This window comes from Patagioenas fasciata, chromosome 26, assembly GCF_037038585.1.
Source record: "Patagioenas fasciata isolate bPatFas1 chromosome 26, bPatFas1.hap1, whole genome shotgun sequence".
Taxonomy (NCBI): domain Eukaryota; kingdom Metazoa; phylum Chordata; class Aves; order Columbiformes; family Columbidae; genus Patagioenas; species Patagioenas fasciata.
In genome coordinates this window covers 3631270-3654494 of record NC_092545.1, presented here as the reverse complement: position 1 = coordinate 3654494, position 23225 = coordinate 3631270, and the positions used below count along the sequence as shown (strand labels likewise).

Sequence of the window (23225 nt, the reverse complement as noted above, 5' to 3'; positions counted from 1 at the left end):
TCACCACGCGAGTTACGCACTCCCCCGAGGCGCGCGCCGGGCGCTGTTGGCCGGTGGGGCCTAGCGGGGGTGGAGGTACCGGGGGCTCTCGGATCCCTGCAGCCCGCCCTCCGCCTTCCCCGCAGCGCCGGTGCGACACCGGGTCTGTCCGTCAGGACAGCTCAGCCGCCGGTTCCTCACAGGAACTCTTTCCTGAGTGAAACCCAGCGGCATTCTCCCCTTTAACACAAATCCGTCACGATTCTCCCAGCGCCCGGGGCTTTCCCGATGGCGAAGCAACGCGGCCGCGCTCCCTCCCTCCCCATGGCGACAGCTGCGCACTTGCACGCACCCGTCATGGCGCCGGCGGGCGCACATCCGGGTACACCTGGGCGGAGCCAAGTGTGACCCAACTCCGCCCCCTCGCCCATCCCGCGCCGCCGATTGGCCGGCGGTGGCGCGCTGCCCTCGCCCGCCCCCTGGTGGCTCCGGTGGGGTTGTCAGCGGCATCGGCGGCGGAGCGGCCGCGGGCGCGGGGCCGGGATGAGCGACCTGCGGCAGCGGCTCGGCCGGGAGCCCGGCGGGGCGCGGGAGCCCGAGGAGAAGGTGGGCTGCGGGGCGGCGCGGGGGGAGGCCGGCGAGCGGGGCGGTGCCGCTGCGCGGGGATCGGCGCGGGGGTGCGGGGCCTGCGGCCTGCAGAGCGCGGGGGGACCCGCGGATCCTCCGCCGTCACCACCCCCGTCCCGCCCGCACCGTGCGGGGCTGCCCGTGCTCTCGGGAACTGTCGCTTGGTTTATTTGCGCCTCCCCTCCCCAGCCCTAAAACCGGCGCCTAAGGAGCAAAACCCACCCCGGGGGTAGTTTGTGCCCGGGGCTGCACAACCGGCCTCAGATCCCCCGGAGATCGGGGCGTAAACCGGTTTTATGGGGCATCTCAAGTCGGGGTTACAAGCCCCGCAGGTTCCCTTAGGCAGGACTTTGGTACCTCCTAAGTAATCCCTGCAGCGAGGTGCGGGGTCTCCATCAATTAAGGAGGTTTAATGAGGTTTAACGGTTCCATTTCTCCGAAGAAGACCCGCGAAACGAAAACCCAACTCTTATTCTCCTGTAACGTCTCTTCTGTTCCAAACCCGAGCCCAGCTGGATGCTTTGATCTCAGCAGTCGCTCCGTGCGTCGTGTCGTCACCCTCGTCATCGTTGGGAGGAACAGGAGGAATGAGCAGTGAAGAAAAACTTTATAAATAATATTTGCAGGGTGACAGAGAGCGAAAACGGGAGGGAAAAGCTGTTCTGCACTGCATTGGTGTTTATTGTGGTGTCTTGGGAGCGACCCCGTGCTCATCCCTTTGCCCTTAGCAGCATCCTATCAATGTTTCGTCTGCTAATGCGTGAGGTACGCAGTCAGAGAAGCGTGAAGTCATCACCCAAAACATCCCTTGCAATTTAAATGTCACATTAAGCGCTGCTTTGAATAGCAGTTCGGCACCTGCCGGGAGCTGCACGGTCAGGTTTGAGGAAGATTTATTGTCCTGATGTGATTAGAGAGAGAACTGGGACGCAAAGTGCTGACCAAACCACCTCGGTGTAGATCTGAGATTTCTGCCTTTTTTGTAGATCACATGAAGTTCTCACACGTCCAGATTGACTGACCAGCAATAAGATGGCTCCAATCTTGTTGTTGTTGTGCCTCGGGCAAAGCCGTTATCCTCTCGATAAGTACATTTGTCTCGCTTGGAATTTATTTTGCAGCAGCAAAAAAAACCCCAATCTTCAGGGACTTTTTATATTCCAGAACTTTTGTGGGAGTTGGAAGACGTCCCGGCAAACAAAGCTGCAATCTCGCTTGAGCTCCTCGTGCTGTGTTCCTAAAGAAGGTCAGAGGGCCGCTATTTTGAGTGCGATCTCCTTATCTCCGGGCAAGTTTGCTTTTGAGATAGGACGAGCCTTCTGAAGGACCACTCTGGTATTACCTTGGAGTCGATGACTTCGAGTGGCCTTTAGTAGCGAGAGGGAACGTTTGTGTCGTGCTGCTGGGCCTAAAGCAGCTCAGATGAATTACGATAGAAAAAAGAAAGGAAATAAAGATGTTTCCAAACAGAGGTGCTGAACGCAATGTTTCTTAACAATAGAAGGCAGTTATGGGAGGCAGAGAATTTCCCGAAATGGTTAAAATCAAGCCTGGGAGGAGGTTGTTAGCAAAACCCTACAGCGGCGCGCTTTCTGTGGCACTTTTCTCTTTCCTCCCCTGAGACTGAGCCGTTGTGCTTTTAGCGCTCAGGAAACGCTTGGCAGAGCCTGGGAATAACATGGGGATAAAGCCAACGCAGCCACATTGCTCGCGTGTGTGTGTCCCGTTTATCGGGGTCGGAACCCACCCGGCGTGCTTCCCGCTGTCGAGAGGCGAGAGTCCCGTTTCTGCCTTGTCATTCAGGTAGCCTTGCCAAGAAAAATCATTTGTTAATACATATGGTGCTCTGCGAAACCCTCGTGTTTTCTGAGAAGAGCTCTCAGCAAATTAAAAGAACCAAGTGAGAAGGAAGTGTAAACTCTAAGGCTGGGTTTAAGATTAGACCCCGGAAAGTTGCATTTTGTACTTGTTCCTGCTTTGCTGTTTTGATAAAGGAAAGCAAGGGGCTGGTTTCGCTTTCTGGTCCTCTAACCCTTGCTCAGCTTTGATGTTTTCCTGCTTGCAGCTCAAACCGTGCGGCTTTGGTGGAGACCGGCGTGCCAGAACGTTTTCAAATCGATTTGTGTTCAAGCTGTTGTGCAACACACAGTCTTGGTCTCGGAGGGAACAAGGCAACGTCTGTTTGCTCTGATCAGTGAACTCCCTCTGATCTCTGCAGCGCAAAAACAAGGATGCCCTGGTGTTCTTTGTGCTGGGTACCCTTTTTCTTAGCCCAAACGACTCGGATGCTCTGAACTGTTGCTGTTAGTGTGCAGAGATCTGAGGTCAGATGATTGAAACAAGTTCGAGTTGTTACTCCCATTGGTCTTTCAAGGCTCATTGCTTTGCTATGTAGACTCATTAATTACCTAAAACCAGAGGTCGATCCCTTCTCTCCTATGTTGTGTCCATCCCATTAAATCACATTTTGTCTTCCAGCTTCCAAAGAGAACAGGAAAAGTGCAAATTATTTCGCGATGCACGCGGAGCTCCCGAATGCTTCTGCAGGTTTAATGGCATTTTAAGACCATTTCTCAAGAGTGCTTTGTGCTTTGTGTGACTTCACATTAAGGACAGAGGATTTCTTCCTTTTGTGTCCTTTTTTAGGACGTTGCGCTAATGCTCTGGAACCCAGGGGGAGTCCTGGGCATCCCATGGAAGGGCTGGAGCGCAGGTCTATTTAGAGGCCGGCTTAGCCGGGCTGCGGATCACGCTGCTGCGTCACTTGTGCCTTTATTTACCGACCCCTCTGGCACTGGAAAATACCTTTTGTCACTGGAAAATACCGTCCCTTTCCGGAGAGGTGGCAGCTGCAAGAGCAGGTGGCAGCGGTTCTATGCAATGGATTTTTCCACCGTGCACCTTTTTGCTGCCCCAGCAACCGAGGATGCTTGGTTTTATGGGGAAAAAAGTGATGGTGATTGCAGGAGCGTCGCTTCACTGATTCTGCCTCGAAGAGCAGGCGTGAAGGGTGCAAAAGCGGAATATTTCTGCATTTACAAAAAATTCAAATGAAGACATTTGTTTTTTCCAGCCCAGCTTTGCGGTGGACGGACAACGTGACTTTTTATCTGGCCACATCTGTATCCTGCGGTACAAAAGGCGCGAGACCGGCCCCCGAGCCTCGTGATTTCTTGTGCTTCCAGGCATTTTGCGAGACTTCTCTAGCGATGCAAAGCGCTTTGAAGATGCTGAGCTGAGTACCTGCCAGGTGTTTGAACGCTGGTGCTGACAAGTAACCGAGCTGCTCGTATTTGGGAGTTTGATACCAAGATGAGGTTCTTGTAGCACCGAAGCCACTAAACCCCACAGTGGTGCCCCTCTCCATCTTCAGCCACAATTAAGAGAGGCAGAAATACAAGTCCATTTTCATACCCACCCCAAAACCTTATTTTTTAATAGCTCCTAATGTTATTTTAGGCTTGCTACCAAGCATCAGTCTGCTTGGCTTCTGCTGAAGCTTGAGCCTCGTTTATTCTTGATGGACGCTTGCAATCTTGGGTCTGATGTGAGAACGCATTTCAGGCTCCCTTGCTGTTTGATGCTCGGCTTTACGCCTCCCTGCCAACAGCAGCGTGTTATTCTCTGTTCCTGTTAATTGTGGCGATGAGAAATTGGACTGATTATGTTTCTAATGGAGCTTATTACAAGTGAATTTAAGGCCTGGTGAAAGCACTGCAGGCTGCTCGTCGTTTCCTTGGGCTGGCGTTTGACTTGACCGCTGTTCCTTCTTGCAAAACGCATAGGGATTGCCTGTTTCTTTGTGCTTTTATAGCGATGCTGGAGAAGTTTGATCCCGGGGAGATTTCAAGGGTTGGAGGGGTGAGGAGGTTCTTTCCTTCCCACTTGTGCCCGACAGAGCGAGCACGGAGACTCCCAATGCTCAGGTTAAACCCCCTAAATACACGTTGCTCTTGTGTTACTCTGGATAGCTCAGAGCTCTTCCCAATCCTTGCTTAATGACTCGATGATTTATTTCTGGCCACTCTGGAGGGCTGCGTTCCCCAAACTTGTGCCTCTCTCGGCAGTATCAGAAAAGCCACCGTTAGCATTCAGCTGGTTTCCAAATTGTCCCTGTGCGTCTTGGTGGGGCTGGAGCTTCTTCCCGAGCTCCCTCGTTGGCTCCCGACCGCATCTCGTTACCGTGTACAATAAGATCATGGAGGGAGAACGCGGCTCATCCGCTGCTCCCGATGGATATTCCTGCTGGTTTTGTCCCCCCTGCATTGCAGGTTGAGGTCGGGGCTCTTCCTCATCGCTCCGACGGGCTGTGTTGTCCCCAAACGCTGTATCTGCGCGCCCTTCTGGTGAGATTTTTTCCTGATTAGGTTTTGGGAAAAATATGTGTAAATCCAGAGGAACTGAGGGTCAGAAGCCAATGGCCTTGGCACGAAGCAAAATCTGATTTGCATTCTGGATTCTGATCCAGATTCTGGATTCTGATTTAGACTTGTAGTTGGATTTGCATTCTGGATTCTGATTTGGACTCTGGATTCTGATTTGGACTCTGGATTCTGATCTAGACGTGTAGTTGGATTTGCATTCTGGATTCTGACTTGTATTCTGGATTAGGATTCTGATTCTGGATTCTGAGTTGTATTCTGGATTCGGATTCGGAGTTGGATTCTGGATTCAGATTCTGATTGGGATTCTGGATTCTGATCCAGATTCTGATTAGGATTAGGATTTGGATTTCTGTTCTGGTTTCTGATTCAGATTCTGGTTTCTGATTTGAATTCTGGATTATTATTCAGATACTGGATTCTGATCAGGATTTGGATTTGTATTTTTATTCTAGAGTCTGATTTGGATTCTGGTTTCTGATTTGAATTCTGGATTACTATTCAGATTCTGTATTATGATTTGTATTCTGTGTTCGGATTCAGATTCTGGATTCAGATTCAGATTCTGGATTCTGATTTGGATTTGGATTAGAATTCTGGATTCGGATGCAGATTCTGTATTCAGATTCAGATTCTGGATTTGGATTAGGAGTCTGTATTCGGATTCGGAATCTGGATTCTGATTAGGATTCTGGATTCTGATCTGGATTCTGGATTAGGATTCCAGATTCTGATTCAGATTCTGGATTCTGGTTCAGATTCTGGATTCTGATTCGGATTCCGGGCCCCGATCCCGCGTCCAGCCCATCTCTGCAGTTTCAGAGGGGGACGCAGGTTCCTTCCTCAGCCGCAGGAAACTCTGGGCGCACGCCAGCACCACCAACCTATTTTTACTCCTTTGTATACAACAGCTTCTAAAAAGGACTTGGAGCCATTTACCTCCTCGATTTCCTGGAATAAACAGACCCCAGAGTGGGAGTTTTCTTGATTCTTCCAGCCACCGCGCAAACATTTATGCTTTTTGCGATGTTATCTGCTAACGCTCTCCATTTTTAAGCATGGCCTAATTACTGTGAATGCTTTCAACTACAACATGGGGTGTTTTTTTAGGATGGGAACGGGATTCCTGTGTATACATAACCTTTTGGTGAATTGGTTGAGACAACAAATCAAGCAGTCACCAACTAGATTGCTTCTTGTGTTAAAGGTCTCCCAAATTCTCTTTCTTTACCCTTCCAAGCTCGTAAACCTCTACAAGAGAATATCCTATAACAGACTCATTATATTGGCCTTGATCCTGCGAATGCGCTTGGGGTGAGAATTGTGGAGCGTTTACCATTGCTCGCTGTTGTTCTCACTGCCAGTTTTATTGCTTGCAAAAGCAACTCTGTTTTCCTCTCTTTTCCGTCACTGCTTTTGGTTAAAATCTATCAGGGAGCCTCAATTAAACCTCCTTGCTGCACGAAAGGTGCACAAATAACGGGATTTCTTCAACTAATTTAATCTGCCGGCATCGAATATGTAACCGTATCTCTGTATCGGGCAGAACATTTTTGGCAGGGAGATAAGCGACTTGTTTCTATGACAACTGAGATCATGTCATGGATACCGGGTGAAATAACGTGAGATGTGAGCACAGATTTCTTCCCTCATGTTGGCAGGAGTTAAGTTGTTTAACGCGAGCTAAGACACCTCATTTCTCCATATATCTTCCTTTAGGATGATCAAATATTTCTCCACAATGTTGCGTAGATTTACCGATTTCACAAATATAACAAATAATTAGATTCTGGCTATTTTATCTCCATTTGCTCTGGTCTGTTTGTTGAGACAAACATCCCAATCTGGGGGGTTTTCTCATCGTGACCTGTGTAGAAAGGAATGAATGAGGATAAAATGCATGTTGGTGTTTTGATTTTATTCCTGCGTTACTTATTCCCTTGATTAAAGAGCCTTCAATATCGAGATGATAAAGTGAAGCAGCGCTGGGTTTGCCTACAGTGCTGGAAAGGCAGATTTGCACCAAAAAGAGCCTTTCAGTTTAATAACTCCACCTTGGTAACAAAAGCCAATAAAAGCTACAGCATCTGATTGTGTTTTAATAGACTTGATGCTTACCCTGTAAAATAAACAGGAAAATAAAGGCGGACTCCAAAGTGACCAGAGGGGATGTTTGCTTTGCTCTTGCTAATGGCTTGGAGTTGTTTCCCAGCTCCACATCACGCACGGATTTCACGTGGGCGCTTTGCTTCCGTTTTAGGAAGAACCTGAACAAAAACCAACAAAAAAAGGCAGAGAAAAGGTCCATGGAGGGGTGAAGTGCGGTCGGGTGGCTGGGAAGGAGACCGCTCACAGGTTTTGGGTTGGTACTCTGCAAGTCTGGGTCTCTCCAGGGTTTTGTTTCAAGGGGAGAAATGGGAGCGAACAGCGCAGAAGAGGTGTTGGAAACGTGGATTAATGGCAGGACGCCACTTCTTAGACCCAGCTTCCCTGAACCGCCGTTGCACCGTGTTGAGGGTTTGATTGCGGGGTGACAATAAACCCCTGGCGGATGTATTGTTCACCTCCTCTCCCCCTTTTACCCCTCACTCTCCCCCCTTCCCACTAAGGACAGGAGATTGGGAGGGAAAGAAGGACAGAGAGAAGCTGTTTTACTAATGCTACTGATAAGAATAGAGAAAATAATACAAAATATACCAAACCAATCTTGGAAGTCTCAGCAACTGCAGAGCCGGCACCCGAAGTCCTGGACTGGACTCTGCAGCAACCGGAGCTGGATTCAGTCTGTCACTGGGCCTCAGTTCGCAGGGACGACTCGCAAGGTCCTCTCCTAATGTCGGCCGTGAGGAAAAGGGACGAAAAAGGGGAAGAGGGACGAGATCCTTGTGATCTCCCACTTTGATATGAAGTATCACATGAATGGGATGTTATACACAGTTGGTCGGTTTCTTGGTCACCTGTTTCTCGTTGCCCCTCTCAAGATGTCCATCCATGCTTATCAATAACTTCGCCTTCCATTGCTATGTTCACCAAAACATGGATCTGGTTCTCCAGGAAAATGCAGCTGATATGAAGCTTCGGCTGAAAGGCAAATTCACTACAAGAGAAACTTGTTTTATAACAAAACCAGGACACACCGGCACCGCAGGACGTGGCGTTTGCAGTCTGAGCCTTAGGCCGGCCCAAACCACGAGCTCTTCGCAGAAGCACCAACTCGTAGAGCTTAAATTTGCACCGCGACAGCCTGGACGAGCATCACATTGGTGCTACTTTGTACTCTTCGCTTGCTGCTGCAAGCTGCTGTGTGGAATACATCGTTATTTAGTGATTATCCTTTGGGGACGGGGACGTGTCCGGCTCGGGCAGGTTGGTACGGAGGCAAAGCCACCGCTGGATTAAGTAGCCCAGCCCAGGCTGCATCACGCTCAGGCTTAAATGAGTTCTTTAGCATCCCGCTCAGCTGCTTAAACTGGTGATTTGTGGGCTGATGGGTGCAATTTGCATAAAAGGTATAAAAATAGTGGCAATTACCGAGGCCGCTCCGGAGCCTGTATCTGGCACAACGTCCTATATAATCTCAAACCCTGGTTTGGGGAGGGATCCAAGCAGGGAGACGAGCTGAGTCCTGACGCTGCTCATGTGTTTTAAATAAACAAATACATTAAAATGTACATTTGCTCTCACTTGGACTGGCCGTTTATTCCATCAGGGAAAATGGGTGTTTTTCCACTTCCCATCAGGCTTAAATTGAGTAAGCAAGACGTGGTGGCAATGAGTCCTACATTTAATACTGAACCCTGACAACGTCCCGTTATCTTGACAACCCTTTCGATTCCCGGCTTTGTACTCTGGATTAGCTGGGTTGCAACATCCATTTTTGCTCTCTCTTGGGTGCAGTTGTGTCCGTCCCTCGTGCTCTTTCCCTTTCTTTGGGCCTCTGAGCACTTTGCGAAATCTCAGGTCTAATTTTGCTGGTTTTGCACTGAGCCTCGTGTGCTTTGGGGGATAAAATACAGGGTTGCCGGCTTGGATCCGCTCCCTCATTTCAGTGCTTAGTCCTTTTATCACGAGCCTGGGACTTGCATGAGATGATGGGTTTACAGCAGAAGTTCTGCTGAAGGTTTTTGAATTTAGCCCATACGGATGATGGTGGTTGCCCTAAGTCCGTAAGCACTTCATTTCCCATTAGATCAAGAAATGCGCAACAACAGAAGCAAAGCTCCAATTTCCTAAATGTAATCGGGAAGACCAGGAGGAGAAATGGAGTTGGGTCAGGGTGGAGCTTTTCTCTGTTATTCTGATTGATCACGGGGCGATCTTGGAGAAGACATTGCAATGGGAAACATGGATTGGAGTTAAATAGGAGGCACTGATTTCCCAAAAGCTCCTCAAGGACAGGGCCAAACTCACAGTCTTCAGGGAATTGTATCATTTCCAATCTTTTTCCCTGGTGCCATTTGCAGCTGCCTTATGGATTTGATCTTTTGTGTGTTCCCAGCTACGGGGCACTAAATCTCCGAAGCCCGAGGGACAAGTAGATCTTACAGGTCAGCGAAAACCGATAAGCCAAGTTGCATTTCTTTGCCAGCTCTCCAAACCCGGCGGAGGTGTTCCATTGTGCTCTTCCTGCCAATTCGCCGTCTTTTCCAGGGGTTTTAAAGCAGCCCATGGGCTGAGGATGAGCGATCCCCGTGGAATCACCTTTTCCTTCCTTGCTGCACAGACAGGGACGAAGCTGCTGCTGGAATGAGTGGCAAAATGTGGGAATTCGGGTTTGTTCTCTATTCAGAAGCTGGATGGGAGGAAAAGCGCTGCTGGGGACAGGGCACAGGGCTTTATGATGCTGTTTCCATCACTGACCCGTTGCAGAGCCTTCAGTAACCCACCTGGATTGATTCACCCCCTAAATCCAGGGCTGTGCTCGGAGCCGAGCGCCGGAGCACAACGAGGATCGGGGAGAACACGTGGATTTCCAGCCAGTACCTCAGGTTTCTTCGCTTGGCCGCAGAGGCCGGTTGGGCCGGAGCGATAAGCCGCGCTCTTCCTCTCCGGCTATTTGAGGATGCGCTCGGCGTTATTTATAGTGCCCGCCTGGAAAGTCAGCGCTCGAGAAATCCGTCTGGAAGCCTTGAGCTTGTCTACTCGGAGGTTCTTGTTTCTGCCTAACTCGGGTGATGTTGCATACTTGGAGATCTGCCTGGGGAACGGGAGACGACGTAAAAATTCCTGCTAACGAGCCCGTGTCCCTGAAGCACTTGGAGATAGTTATTAATCAACCGCGAGGCGTCTTTAACTGTTCAGAGGGAATAAATCCTTTTCTGTAGCTGCGAGATGGATGGAGAGGGAACCCTGTCGTGTATGTCACCTAAAAACACTTGGTGTTGTTTCTCATGGGTATAACCCCACTAATACCCAGAATATTTTCTCCTCTTTCATTCCTGCAGAAGCAGTAATAGGTCTGAGCTTCTTCAAGAAGTGCCAGCACCATGTCTAATAAAGCTCTTTATCTCTCTTTAACGTGCAGGAGTCAGAGTCTGAGAACAAGCTGGATGGAGAGACAGCGTCAGACAGCGAAAGCAAATCGGAATTTGGAGGCTCGCCCCTGGTGCCGACGTCGGATGACACCCCAGAGGTCCTGAACCGAGCGCTTTCCAACCTGTCCTCAAGGTGGGACACACTGAGCATCCTCCCCTCCCATGCACCTTCCCGGGGCTTCCCTGGCCCCGGCTGGAGGCTCAATAAGCAGCTCTTGAAGTGCTTTGCTCTCATTCCCTGCTGTGCGAGCAGGAAGGTGGCCCGAGGCCACAGGAAGGTGACGGTGACACGGTGACGATGGCAGGAGAGCAGCGCTGGGGCCGCTGTGCGTGGGAGGGGACAGGTGGGACACAAGACGGTTGAGTTTTGCTTTGACTGCAGCTGCGGTGGGATTTAACCATTGGTGCGACCCACTTCTGCAGGGGTGCTTGAGAAAAGCAGGCTGGCAAGGACAGGGTTTCAGAGCAAACTGGGCATGTTCTCTGCAGGCTGCCTGGGGGGGAAGCATCTTATCCCTATCCCAAAAGTCTCTGCTGGATGTGCTGCGAGGACGGGAGAGGCTCACGGCAGGATCTGCTGGTGATGAGCGAGGGTATAATATGCCTGTTCTCCTCTAGAAAAGGGGTGCAGAGAAGGGTTATGGTCCCCATTTTATTTGAATTTACCCTGCAGCGTGTCCAAGGTGTGGGAAAGCTGTAGCAAACGCTCTCCTGTCCTGTTTTGGCGCCCTTGGAGATGCTGTGCACCCTACTGATGCTTTCTGCATTTAGCAAGGCTCATGGTGGGGAAAGCTGAGCTGATCCATAGCCAGCAAGGCCTTTGTCAGTGTATCAAGATCTCTCTGCAGCACCGGAAGGGAACTTGGGGTTTCCAGATCTCCTGTGATGTGCACAGAGCTTTGTTTTGTCTTTCTCTAACGTCTTTCCTTCTCTGCGGCCTAGATGGAAGAACTGGTGGGTCAGAGGCATCCTCACGCTGGCAATGATCACCTTCTTCTTCATCATCATCTACTTGGGACCCATGGTCTTAATGACGATTGTAAGTGCTCCGGGGAGACGCCCTGACGTTCGCAGCGATGCTGGGAATGTTGCAGCTCAGAGCCTCATTTTTCAGAGGTTCTTATTCAGCTTTCTGGATTTCTCTCTCCATGGGGGAAACCTGGAAGGAATCTGTGACCACCTGCCTTGGCGGTCAGTGTTCTGCTGCAATCAAAACTAATAAAAGGGGTTGTTAAAAACCTCCTGCACAGGCAAGGGGAGGGAAAAACAATGTGGTGAGCGTCCCATGTTGGATTAGGAGACTCCTGCCAGCCTTTCGCTCTGCTCATGCATGGTTTTTATCTCCTTGAGGAACGAGATGTTTAACCACCAGGTATTGCAGCTTCCGGGTGTCTTTTTGTGCAGGTGATGTGTGTCCAGATCAAATGTTTCCATGAGATTATCACGATCGGCTACAACGTGTACCACTCGTACGACCTGCCCTGGTTCAGGACGCTCAGCTGGTGAGTTTGGGGGCTGCGCCCCTCCCCAGGCTTGTAATGCTGCATCTCCTCTGGCCGCCTCCAAACCAGACACCCTGATCTCGATAGATCAATATCGTGAAAGAGCCCACATTGATCAAGTTTTTCCTGTTGTTAATGAACCACAGAGTTTGGAATCCCATGATCGACGGGTGTTACCAAACAACATGGTTGTGTGGGCGGGATGGGAGTTTTTAGGTGGTTGTGGAACAGGGTTGGACGTTGGGACCCAGGGCTGGGGAATGGGTTTTCAGAACGCACAGAGCGGGTGTTTTTAGGATGCCCAAGCTCGTTGAGGAGAATCAACTAAGGGCAGAAAGTCCCTGTGCATCAGAAGGGCAGAACAGGACCTGGGTGGTGGGATCACCACGTGGAGCTGAGTGATGCAGCCGCTTGTTGGAATGAAGGTGACGTTGCCAAACCGGGGGACATAAAGCTCTGGCTGTCACTTGAAGAAAGCCCTTAGGAACCAGTCACGTTGGGTGTTTGTCCAGCAGCCATTAAGGGTTCCTGCTAACGCCATCTCCATCCTCCCAGGTACTTCCTGCTCTGCGTAAACTACTTCTTCTACGGTGAGACCGTGACAGATTATTTCTTCACGCTGGTTCAGAGAGAGGAGCCCCTGCGCATTCTCAGCAAATACCACCGCTTCATTTCTTTCGCCCTGTACTTAACAGGTAGAGACCACATTTTCTGTTGGTTCTTGTCTGGGTTGGAGGGAAGAAACCTCCTTGGACTACTCTTGTCCTCAGTATTGTGTCCAGTGCTTTATCCATAGCAAATTGTTTCTGCTCTTTGCTGATGCTGTAATGTGGTTGTGTGTTAGAGTCAGGGTGACAAACCTCTGTGGAATAAACTCTGTAGTTTGTATGTTGATTGTTCATGTGGCTTCCAAAGTCCACCTCAGATTGCTGCTTTACTCAAATCAAATCCTAAGGAGCTGTGCAATGTCATGGTATAAAAGTCCTTCTTGCTGTTGAAGATGCATTCCCACCATTTACTTTTTCTTCCGTTTCTCATCAGGTTTCTGCATGTTCGTCTTGAGCCTGGTGAAGAAACACTATCGCCTCCAGTTCTACATGGTAAGGAGTAACACAGGTTGTGTAAAAATGGTGCGTGGAGAATTCCGTGTCCGTAGGTGCTGCTGTGCTGGCTCTGTGTTGTAACGCTGCCTGAAGGAAAGTTACTCCGAGCAAACTGTGTTTTTAGGAAGGCGGCTCTGACCGAGTTCCCCTGCAAACGTGTTTTCTTCTCTCTGCACTTGGCGATGCTTTTAAGAAACATCCTGCAAGCTGAGAGCGCTGCACAAAGCTAATTGACCCTTGTCCTTTTCCCAAACATTGCTCGTGTTTAACCATCGATGCAGCTAGTTTTGCTTTCCAGTATATTCAGCTTGAGATACAGCTTGGGTATCTATCAGTCATCTTATATAGTCAGAAGGCTGGGATGTATGGGATGGGGTCCAGCATTGGGTCCATCAGAATTATCCGCAGTGAAGGGCTTGAGCTGAAGAATATGCCCAGAAATCACTCTGGGTGACTGTTCTTACTCCTGGTGACTCTCGGTGTTCATTGCGGTGAAGATGCGTGAGCCGTTTGGTGTCCGAGGGGTGGTTAACTCATCAGGCATCTCGGGGTTGTCTTCTCTTCCAGTTCGGCTGGACCCACGTCACGTTGCTCATTGTCGTCACCCAGTCGCACCTCATCATTCACAACCTCTTCGAAGGGATGATTTGGTGAGTTGGCCCGTGTTGCGAGTCGCCTTGATTTCTGCAGCCTCAAATGAATGACCGTGTTTTGAGTTAAAACTGTTACTTTATAAAAAAACAAATGGCCAAGGAAAAGGTGCTTCCTTGGAGGGACCAGCTTGTTCAGAATAGAAAAGCAAAATATCGAGTGATAGCTCAGCAACTTAGGACTTGTTCTGTGCTCCTTGTATCGCATTAGAGGGTGGGATGTTGATGTGGTGGCCCCACTGAGGATCTTATGAAGCAGCTGCTCGTTTATTTAAGTCTTGGCGTTGTCTGATATTGGCACATTCCAATGCTTTGACTCTTCTCCCATCCAGGTTCATCGTCCCGATTTCCTGTGTGATCTGCAATGACATCATGGCCTACATGTTCGGGTTCTTCTTCGGCCGCACTCCACTCATCAAGGTTCGTTACGCTTTGGTGGACAAACCCCACATTTTGGCTCCTTTGGGCTCTCAGCACTGTGTTCCCTCACCTCCGGTTCTGTGGCTTTTTGTGGGTCTGGAGCAAGGCTCCAAATTCAACTCCATGCACGTTCAAGGCTGTGAAGTGAAATGAATCGTTTCAGATCGAGATGTTCGTGTCACGTTCCAACCAAACACTTACTTACTGGTTGTTTGCACCAATTTTTATTTGCCTCGGCAATTCCCGAGCAAAGAAAGGCTGCACAGCCATGTAGAGATGGATGGTTTGTAATTATTTCTCTCTCCCTGGCAGCTCTCCCCAAAGAAGACCTGGGAGGGTTTTATCGGAGGATTTTTCGCCACCGTTCTGTTTGGATTGCTGGTAAGTAAGTAGCAATCATGGCGCTTATATCTTTGGTCTTTTCCCTTTGTAGGATGACAGAATTTTGTCTAAAAAATGCTTTGTCACTTGTCAGAGACTTCACGTTTTCCTCACCGACCAGGATTTGAACTGGTTGGGCTTTGTTGTGCTGACCCTGTAGATAAAGTTTATACTCCCTGTTAGACCCTGCGACGTGTTCGTTACAGTAATTACCCTTGAAACTTTCTCCTGCTGCTGTTGGATGAACGCTGGGCATCACCTCGCAGGCCGTGTGGGGAATTCACTCTTGGAATATTCTTACGTGGTTTTGTGATGATCTGCATCTGGTTGTTTGTATCGTCTCGGCCTGTTCGTACGCGGCTCTGATCACCGCTTGCCGAACGTACGCGCTTACCAAACGAAAATGCTTACTCTGCCTTTAGCCAATTAGTGCTTCTCGGGAGATTAATCTTCTTAATGAAGCCGCGTCTCCTTGAGTGGCCTTTTCCCTTCACGACGGCTCCGCCACGTCGCTCGGGGAAATATTAATCCCATTTTCTCTCGCACATCTGTGTCTCCTGGCAGCTTTCCTACGTGATGTCCGGGTACCGCTGCTTCACCTGCCCCGTGGAGTTCAACAACGACACCAACAGCTTCACGGTGGACTGTGAGCCGTCCGAGCTGTTCCAGCTGCAGGAATACAACATCCCCGCCGTGCTGCAGTCCGTGCTGGGCTGGGTAGGGCTTTGCTCTTTATTGGAGCTCATTTATAGAATCATAGAATCATTTCAGTTGGAAGAGACCCTCAGGATCATCGAGTCCAACCATAACCTATCCTAACTCTAGCACTAAACCATGTCCCTAAGAACCTCATCTAAATGTCTTTTAAGCACCTCCAGGGATGGTGACTCTGTCATTTCCACAGAACCACAGAATGTGAGGGGTTGGAAGGGCCCTGGAAAGCTCATCCAGTGCAATCCCCCATGGAGCAGGAACACCCAGCTGAGGTTCCACAGGAAGGGGTCCAGGCGGGTTTGAATGTCTGCAGAGAAGGAGACTCCACAGCCTCCCTGGGCAGGATAGGAACACCAAGCAAAGAGATCAGGGCTTTATTTGTATGGCCTTCAAAGGAACGCAACGAGGGATTGGTGGTACATCCATAAAAAGGGGGAATTTAGCTCCGCGTTGGTGAAAGACTCAAAAGAACTATCCCAGGTTTGATGAGACATGAACCCACTTGAAAACCAACTGGTGTAAAGCCTGGAGAGCACAGAAAGATGGGTGGAATGCGCTCTTCTCCTTGAAAATCCTTCTCTGACCCGTTTTTCCTCCTGCAGAAGACGGTGCGGATGTACCCCTTCCAAATCCACAGCATCGCGCTCTCCACCTTCGCCTCCCTCATCGGGCCCTTCGGAGGCTTCTTCGCCAGCGGGTTCAAGAGGGCCTTCAAAATCAAGGTGAGGGTGCTGAAAGTCGTTGCCATTTTAAACAAGAAAGACCAAATGTTTGCAACTAAACTGTTCCTGTGCTCCAAGGCTGGGAGCTCTGGGAAAGGTTGGTTTGGTCACAGATCAAATCCTGGGGCAGGATCCAGTTTTTGTCACTGAATGCGGAGATATTCTGGGATATTCTAAACTCCGCTTCGGCGCAGACCTTGAGGTAGATGAAGAAAGACTCGAGTCAGGAAATTTTGCAATCTGAGGCTTCCCTTGATGTCTTGCAGGCTGGTTTTATGTATAAACAGTTTGGTTAAGATGCCTTGAAAGGCAAGATGGGGTTGCAGGAGATAAACATCAGCTTTTGGGTGACAGATCTGAGTTAAACCTTGATGTCCCTCAGGCCCCATAGTCACCGTCAAGGAGAAACGTTGAAAACCAGAGAGAGATTAAACAAAATGTCTTCTTAGTCTTGGCTTTTGCCTCCTGGGAAGATGTAGAGCAAGGGTATGGACGTTGAGCATAAAGCAAGAACAGGTCCTGGGCATTTCAGGCTGCAAAATCCAATCCCTTCTGCTTTGCGCAGGACTTTGCCAACACGATCCCAGGGCACGGAGGGATCATGGACCGCTTCGACTGCCAGTACCTGATGGCTACCTTCGTTAACGTCTACATCGCAAGTTTTATCAGGTAATTTCTTGCTTTGCGGTGAAGTTTGGGGGCCAAGAGGTGTACAGACTTGTAATGAGAGAGAGTTGTTATCGCTGGTATGTTGACCTGGAAAATACAAGATAAAGAGATGAAATGGAGGTTTGAGGAAGGGAAGCATATTTCAGTAGGGTCGTGCAGAGCTGGAAACACAACCCTCATTTCCCAGGGTCTGTTATTGCCCTCGGAAGCTCCTCTGTGTCCCTCCTGCATCTCTGTCAATCTCGAGCAGGGATTCCAGAGCCGAACGAGCAGAAAACTCTCATTTGATAGTATTAACAAATATTCTGTAGCCAAGCATAGAAGAAAAGCTGTAAGCACGTAGAAGATGTACAGAAGGAGTCGAGGAACTGCCTTTCTGTGGCTGCTTTCATTTTTGAGAGGGAGCATCTGCTGCTAAGGGAAAACGCGCAAACCTCTTCAAACAGATTGGGTTTGGGGTGGGTTTTTGTGTTTAAAGCTCAGCATCCCGTGCCGTTTGGATCCATTCCCACATCTCACATGGAGTTCAGCTCCACGGGTAGAACAGTGAAGAAACGGGCAACATAATTATTGCTTTAAGCCTATTATTTTGATGAAATTGCACACAGGTTCACAAATCACTGCAGCTCAATGATGTGACTCACCGCTCGCCATGTTTTTGCGTTCCAGGGGCCCGAACCCGAGCAAACTGATCCAGCAGTTCTTAACCTTGCGGCCGGACCAGCAGATCCACATCTTCAACACGCTAAAAGCCCATTTGGTCGACAAGGGGGTGTTGGGGAACCCGGAGGACGCGTAGACAGCCGGGCGATGGGAACGGGACTGCAAACGGCCAAACCCCCTCGAGGAAAATCCTGAAGACAATAACAAGGCCTCATTTCACTGTAACTTTTCTTCCTTTCTTGGTAAATGTTTGCATTTGTGGGTTTATTTTTTTTTTTTTTTTGGAAATATATTTATATAGCGTTGGTTCAAATGAGCGAAATCTTGGGTTTGTAGCTGAAAAGAACAATAGGAGTTAAGGCTCGGAAGGAGCGTTGGGTGAAGCGGGAGGGTACGACCGTCCTCACGCTCTGTTCTTAAGCTTGGGCAGAGCTTACGGCCTTGAATTTACAGCTGATATTTTGGCAAATAAGATTTTTGTAACCAATTAAACTAGAAACAGACTGAGGACAAGGAGTCAAAAACCGGTCGTTACCTGTGGGAATGTGGGAGGTTCAAAAACCGCATCACTTAAATAGGTTTTCAAGAACATTGACATTTCATCGAGTAATTCCTGCCAAGTAAGAACAACCCTTTAAATAACTGAGTTCTTTTTTACCCCCTCAATAACCTTTAAGCAACTTTGACCCACGCGTTTTCATTTCTCGATGGTTGGAAATGCTACACCGGGGTATTTTAATTGAGAGAGCGGTTTCCAACTTGTTTTGTTGGTTTATTTAATTGTTTTTCTGAAGTTTGCTGGTCGGGGCTCCAGCGCCCGCCGGGTATTTTGTGTTTCTTTCAGGGATCACGTCTATCACCTGTTTGTTACTTGAGTTGTAGATGTCGTGCTGCTGAGTCGATCATGGTCTGCGTCGCATTTCAGTCCGGCTTCATTTACCTGCAGGTTTCTGTCCTGCTTCGCTTACTCAATCTTGTCATAGTTTGTACTTAATAGCTGCTTTTCCTTTCTTTTGTCACGCTTTTTTGGTTATTTAAAAACGAAAGCCCTAAAGATTGCAAAACTTTTCTCTCGGTGATTAGATGGCGAAAATATCGCCCAGTTTCCACCTTCTGCGATGTTCCCAAACACACGATGACTCTGATTTTACTTCTTTCCGTAGCTTGTGTATAGGAGAGAGAAACTTTTACCTTGTTTTAACGTGGGGAACGAGTGACAGGGAAAGATAATGCACAGGTACGTGGTGTTTTCAAGCAGTCGCTGCCATAAACCTTATACAGAGACACCCCCGTATGGAGATGTGAAAACGCTGCAGGCAAGCTGAGCATCGCCGGAAAATAAACCACCTGGAAGCATTTGGTAGCTCATACTCCGCATTCTGATTCTGCCACTGCTTTCATTCACCCCGAGTGAGCAAGAGAGCGCGCGTGTAAATACATTAATAGACACCCACCTCTCTCTTCTTGGACTCTTTGTGTCGTAAGCTCCGCTTCGTCCCCCTAAACAGGAACCTTGGGGTGAAGTTTGCGCCCGTTGTGCTGCGAATACAGGTATTTGATGGAAAGCACAGATTGCGGAGGAGAAGGGGCCCTTCCCACAAATATTTCCAGCGCGGTGCTGGGAAGGTCGGTGTTTCAGGACCGCGGCGAAGGAGCCGCTTTGTGATCCATGGATGGATGTAGAGTCTTTCCTGGACTAGTTGAGACTTTTCCAGCTTGACTTAGGCAGGGATTTCTTTTCTATCGATGCAGAGGATATCGGCCCAAGCCCCTAATTTGAAAATTGAAGGGGGGAATTAAGGTGCTGCCGTCTTGCTGTGCACAAGGAGAACATTCGGTTGGCGTTTGTCGATCATTTGGCTGAGTTGAGCTGGGCAAAGCGAGGGCACCTCCGCACAGCACCGGGCTGGATGTGGCAGCGTCTGGAAAGCTGTTTGTCCTGGGGGTCGGACAAGCTGGTGCTTTGCTGGATCCTCCCTGCCCGTTGCCAACATCTGCCAAAATCCCTGGTAGTAGTAAAGAAGTAAAATAATATCGTGAGTCGGTCATCAGGAGAGGCTACAGCGTTGATAAATATGGCACAAGTGTCCTGCTCTTTACATTAAGAAATTTTTCATATGGGTCTTTAGAGTCCTGCTCCTCTTGCTTTGTACCTTTTGTACCTTTTTAGTTGTAATTAGCGAGGCGAAACTCAAACTCAAAGCTTTTTCTGCCCGCTTTTCCAGTGGCGTTTGGGCCTTTAGGCAGAGTGCAGTGCTGGATGTGGACACTGGAGGGCGAAGCAGCTGCATTTACCGGCTTCTTGGGGCTGGGAGAGAAGCAGCAGCAATAATGCCTGTGGATGGCTTTCCCCGCAGCTTTAGTCTTGCTTCCTTCCCTGTTAAAGGAGGGATTTCCAAGCCTGTTTTGATCCTGAAGGGTAAAGCTCCGTGGAAAGGATTTAACATCCCGCACTGGAGTTTGGTGAAGTGACCGGGAGCTGCGTTTGAGACACGGGAGGAGGGAGGGGAGGAGGTGAGGGTTGTGAAGATGATCTGCGAGCGGTACAGCTGAATTTGCTGAGAAACGCAGGTGAGCACCGAGGTGTGTGCTCCGTTGGGTTGTCCCCATCGGCCTGGCCTGGGAGCGGCTTCAGTTTGCTGGAGATACTTCAAGTTAGACTTACAAAGTTAAAAGGAGCTGAAAAGCTGACATTACCAGCCCTTGCTGTCCCTAAATGAGTTAACTGTGATGCCAAGGGATGTGTAGCAAAACACACTGCGCCTCTTTTTGTTGTATTAAGCCTTGCAGGACCTTGGTGATGCTGCAGCTCTCACCAGAACTTCAGTTGATGTAGCTGGTGCTGCTGGAGGGGTCAGATACCCCGGGGATGTTTTGGTGAGGGATGCGGGGATGCTCATGGGGAGTTTTTCCAGCTGCTGGATAAGCCAGATGCCCCCAGGACATCTCGGTGAGGGATGCAGGGATGCTCACAGGGAGTTTTTCCAGCTGCTGGATAAGCCAGGTGCCCCTGGGACATCTCGGTGAGGGATGCAGGGATGCTCACAGGGAGTTTTTCCAGCTGCTGGATAAGCCAGGTGCCCCTGGGACATCTCGGTGAGGGATGCAGGGATGCTCACAGGGAGTTTTTCCAGCTGCTGGATAAGCCAGGTGCCCCCGGGACATCTCGGTGAGGGATGCAGGGATGCTCACAGGGAGTTTTTCCAGCTGCAGGGCTCAAGCTCAGCATTGCACAAGAGATTCTGTTCATGGTGGACTCCACAAGCAACAAAACTCGTCCTGCTTGTGCCAAGCAAGAGTGGTATTTACCCGAGTGTATTTAACAAGCAAAGGGATGGCACGTGGCTAGAAAGCTGCTTTTGCATGGCGTGAGAGACTCTGAACGTTCACGACGTTGATTTGCTGGTGGGTGATGAGCGATACGGGCTGGGTGCTGGTTTGGTCGCGGTTGGAGCCAGCACGGTGGGGTCAGGGCTGTGCGGACGAGCACTCAGCAACGCTCCGATGCAAGTTGGTTTCTCCAAGACTGGTTGTAGCCCAAATTCGTTTGCAGATGAGATGCACAGCCTGCAAAACATCAAAACCTGGTTTCTGCATAGGGTACCATATCTTGTGCGTGTATCATGTAGATATTCTGCAGGGTGATGGGCTCGAGTCCGCTGACACCGATCCCAAGGGGCAGCCGTTGCCTTGGGGTTTCTGGTCCCTGTGCAGCTCCTGGAGCTGGAAATCATCAGCTAACGCTTGGCACCAGGTTGGGAACATCTGATATTCCAAGTCATGTCTCCTGTTTCCAATGCACGCAGCAAGTTCCCCAAGCACGGGGGAGCATCTGTCCCTTCCCCACCTCCTCCAACCCGCTTTGGACAAGAGGAGGAGGGCAAAGCTTTATGGCAAACACCCATCTGGTCCATCCAGCCCCTCCTGGGACAGGCGTTGGTCACAAAAAGCACCGGGTGAAAGCTCCCGTGGTTCCTGCCTCTGTAACGACCCCGGAGATGCGTTTGTACCACTGTCATCTTGGCGTGCTCCTGTTCTCCACCCCCCGCGTGTTTCTACCACCCGCTTCTTTCTCTGTGCATTGTTCTTTTGATTCATGGTTTAGCTACACATGTAGAGTTGCCTTTCTTTGACCGAATGTCTGAATGTGATATATTGTATATTTTAAAGTATTTACCCTATTTATATACTATATGTTACTGTTAAATAAATATAAATTCCATTACGGTAGTGGAGTTTTATTCAGCGCTGCCGGCGAGCGGGGGAAATGCTGAAAAGCTCCTTTCCGTGCTCTGTAATGCAGATCAGTCTGTTTTAAACTTGGATTCCCCCATTCCTTGCCCTGTCACTCTCCTTCCTCAGGGATATTCCTGGTTGTGGCAAAGGTGGCACCATCCGTGACCTGCACGAGGGACTAAACCGGCCGCGTTTCCAGGGTGGTTTGCAGTGGAAGCTGCGATGGGATCGTATCAGCCCATCTCGATCAAGCGTTGGCACCATCGCACCCTGCAAATCACAGGATCACACAGAACCACCTCGTTTTGCCCTAAAGATTTCACTGGAAACCTGGAAAACGGCTGGAATCCCACTTGGGATAAATTATTCCTTCATTTGAGCTGTTTCTCTTGACTTGCGTAGGGTTAGGAGAGCAGAATCCTTCTGCTATCCTATTTTTAGCACTCATGATATTTTGACTGGTTTTGACTTATCAGCTCAGCCCAAGCAGCCCTCGCTTTGCTTCCTGTCACACCGCGTGGGCCTTTCCACACAAATCCATCCTCCAACAACAACAGAACACGATGCCCTCTCTTTCTCTATAGCAACCTTGCAAAATGAAAGCCCCAAATCTCCCGTCGCCCTCGCAGGGCTCGGCCAGTTACGCAGAAAATCACTGGGCGGCACCGTGCAACATTCAGCAGCCCTATCAAGCAAGTAGACGTTACTGAGAGAGCTTTAAAAACCTCTTGGTGTTGTATCTTTTGCAACAAGAACTCTGAAATCTCTGGCTGGTGGTGTGAGTCAGACACATCATCTGACGGCCTCTGCGGCCGCTGAGTCTGTATCGCTGTTCAGCTGAAGATCCCTCCTTTTCCTCTTTGTTTTCCTCCCCATCCTCTGCTGGTTTAATTAAATCAGCCATCACAAACTGCAGATTCCCAGGGGAAACCCCGGCTGTGCTCCACACTCAACTCAAACCAAGAGGTCTACACGAGGTCTCACGCAACCATCCGGACATGAGATCCCAGAATCCCAGAATGTGAGGGGTTGGAAGGGCCCTGGAAAGCTCATCCAGTGCAATCCCCCCATGGAGCAGGAACACCCAGCTGAGGTTCCACAGGAAGGTGTCCAGGCGGGTTTGAATGTCTGCAGAGAAGGAGACTCCACAACCTCCCTGGGCAGCCTGGGCCAGGCTCTGACACCCTCACCATGAACAAGTTTCTTCTCAAATTTAAGTGGAACCTCTTGTGTTCCAGTTTGCACCCATTGCCCCTTGTCCTGTCACTGGTTGTCACCGAGAAGAGCCTGGCTCCATCCTCCTGACACTGCCCCTTTAGATCTCTGTGAACATGAATGAGGTCCCCCCTCAGTCTCCTCTTCTCCAGCTCCAGAGCCCCAGCTCCCTCAGCCTTTCCTCACACGGGAGATGCTCCACTCCCTTCAGCATCTTGGTGGCTGCGCTGGACTCTCTCCAGCAGTTCCCTGTCCTTCTGGAGCTGAGGGGCCACAACTGGACACAATATTCCAGGTGTGGTCTCCCCAGGGCAGAGCAGAGGGGCAGGAGAACCTCTCTGACCTACTGACCACCCCCTTCTAACCCACCCCAGGTACCATTGGCCTTCCTGGCCACAAGGGCCCAGTGCTGGCTCATGGTCACCCTG

The 23225-nt window shown here is 49.8% G+C and overlaps 1 protein-coding gene across 1 annotated transcript; it reads left to right on the top strand.

Moving 5' to 3' along the window:
- Nucleotides 1–469: 469 nt before the first annotated feature.
- On the top strand, nt 470–21571 carry CDS2 (CDP-diacylglycerol synthase 2). Its single transcript, XM_065856622.2, has 13 exons — nt 470–585; nt 10513–10655; nt 11465–11561; nt 11927–12024; nt 12580–12719; nt 13066–13124; nt 13695–13777; nt 14110–14197; nt 14510–14578; nt 15143–15295; nt 15895–16014; nt 16580–16683; nt 17353–21571. The coding sequence occupies exons 1-13, from the start codon at nt 523–525 to the stop codon at nt 17480–17482; spliced, it is 1347 nt and encodes a 448-aa protein (XP_065712694.1). The 5' UTR covers nt 470–522; the 3' UTR covers nt 17483–21571.
- Nucleotides 21572–23225: the final 1654 nt, after the last annotated feature.

Bases quoted from the DNA above. Each gene is read 5' to 3' on its own strand.
- CDS2 (XM_065856622.2), top strand. From the start codon at position 523: ATGAGCGACCTGCGGCAGCGGCTCGGCCGGGAGCCCGGCGGGGCGCGG. The intron at 13,125-13,694 runs GTAAGGAGTAAC...CTTCTCTTCCAG, and splicing joins ATCGCCTCCAGTTCTACATG to TTCGGCTGGACCCACGTCAC. The intron at 16,684-17,352 runs GTAATTTCTTGC...TTTGCGTTCCAG, and splicing joins TACATCGCAAGTTTTATCAG to GGGCCCGAACCCGAGCAAAC.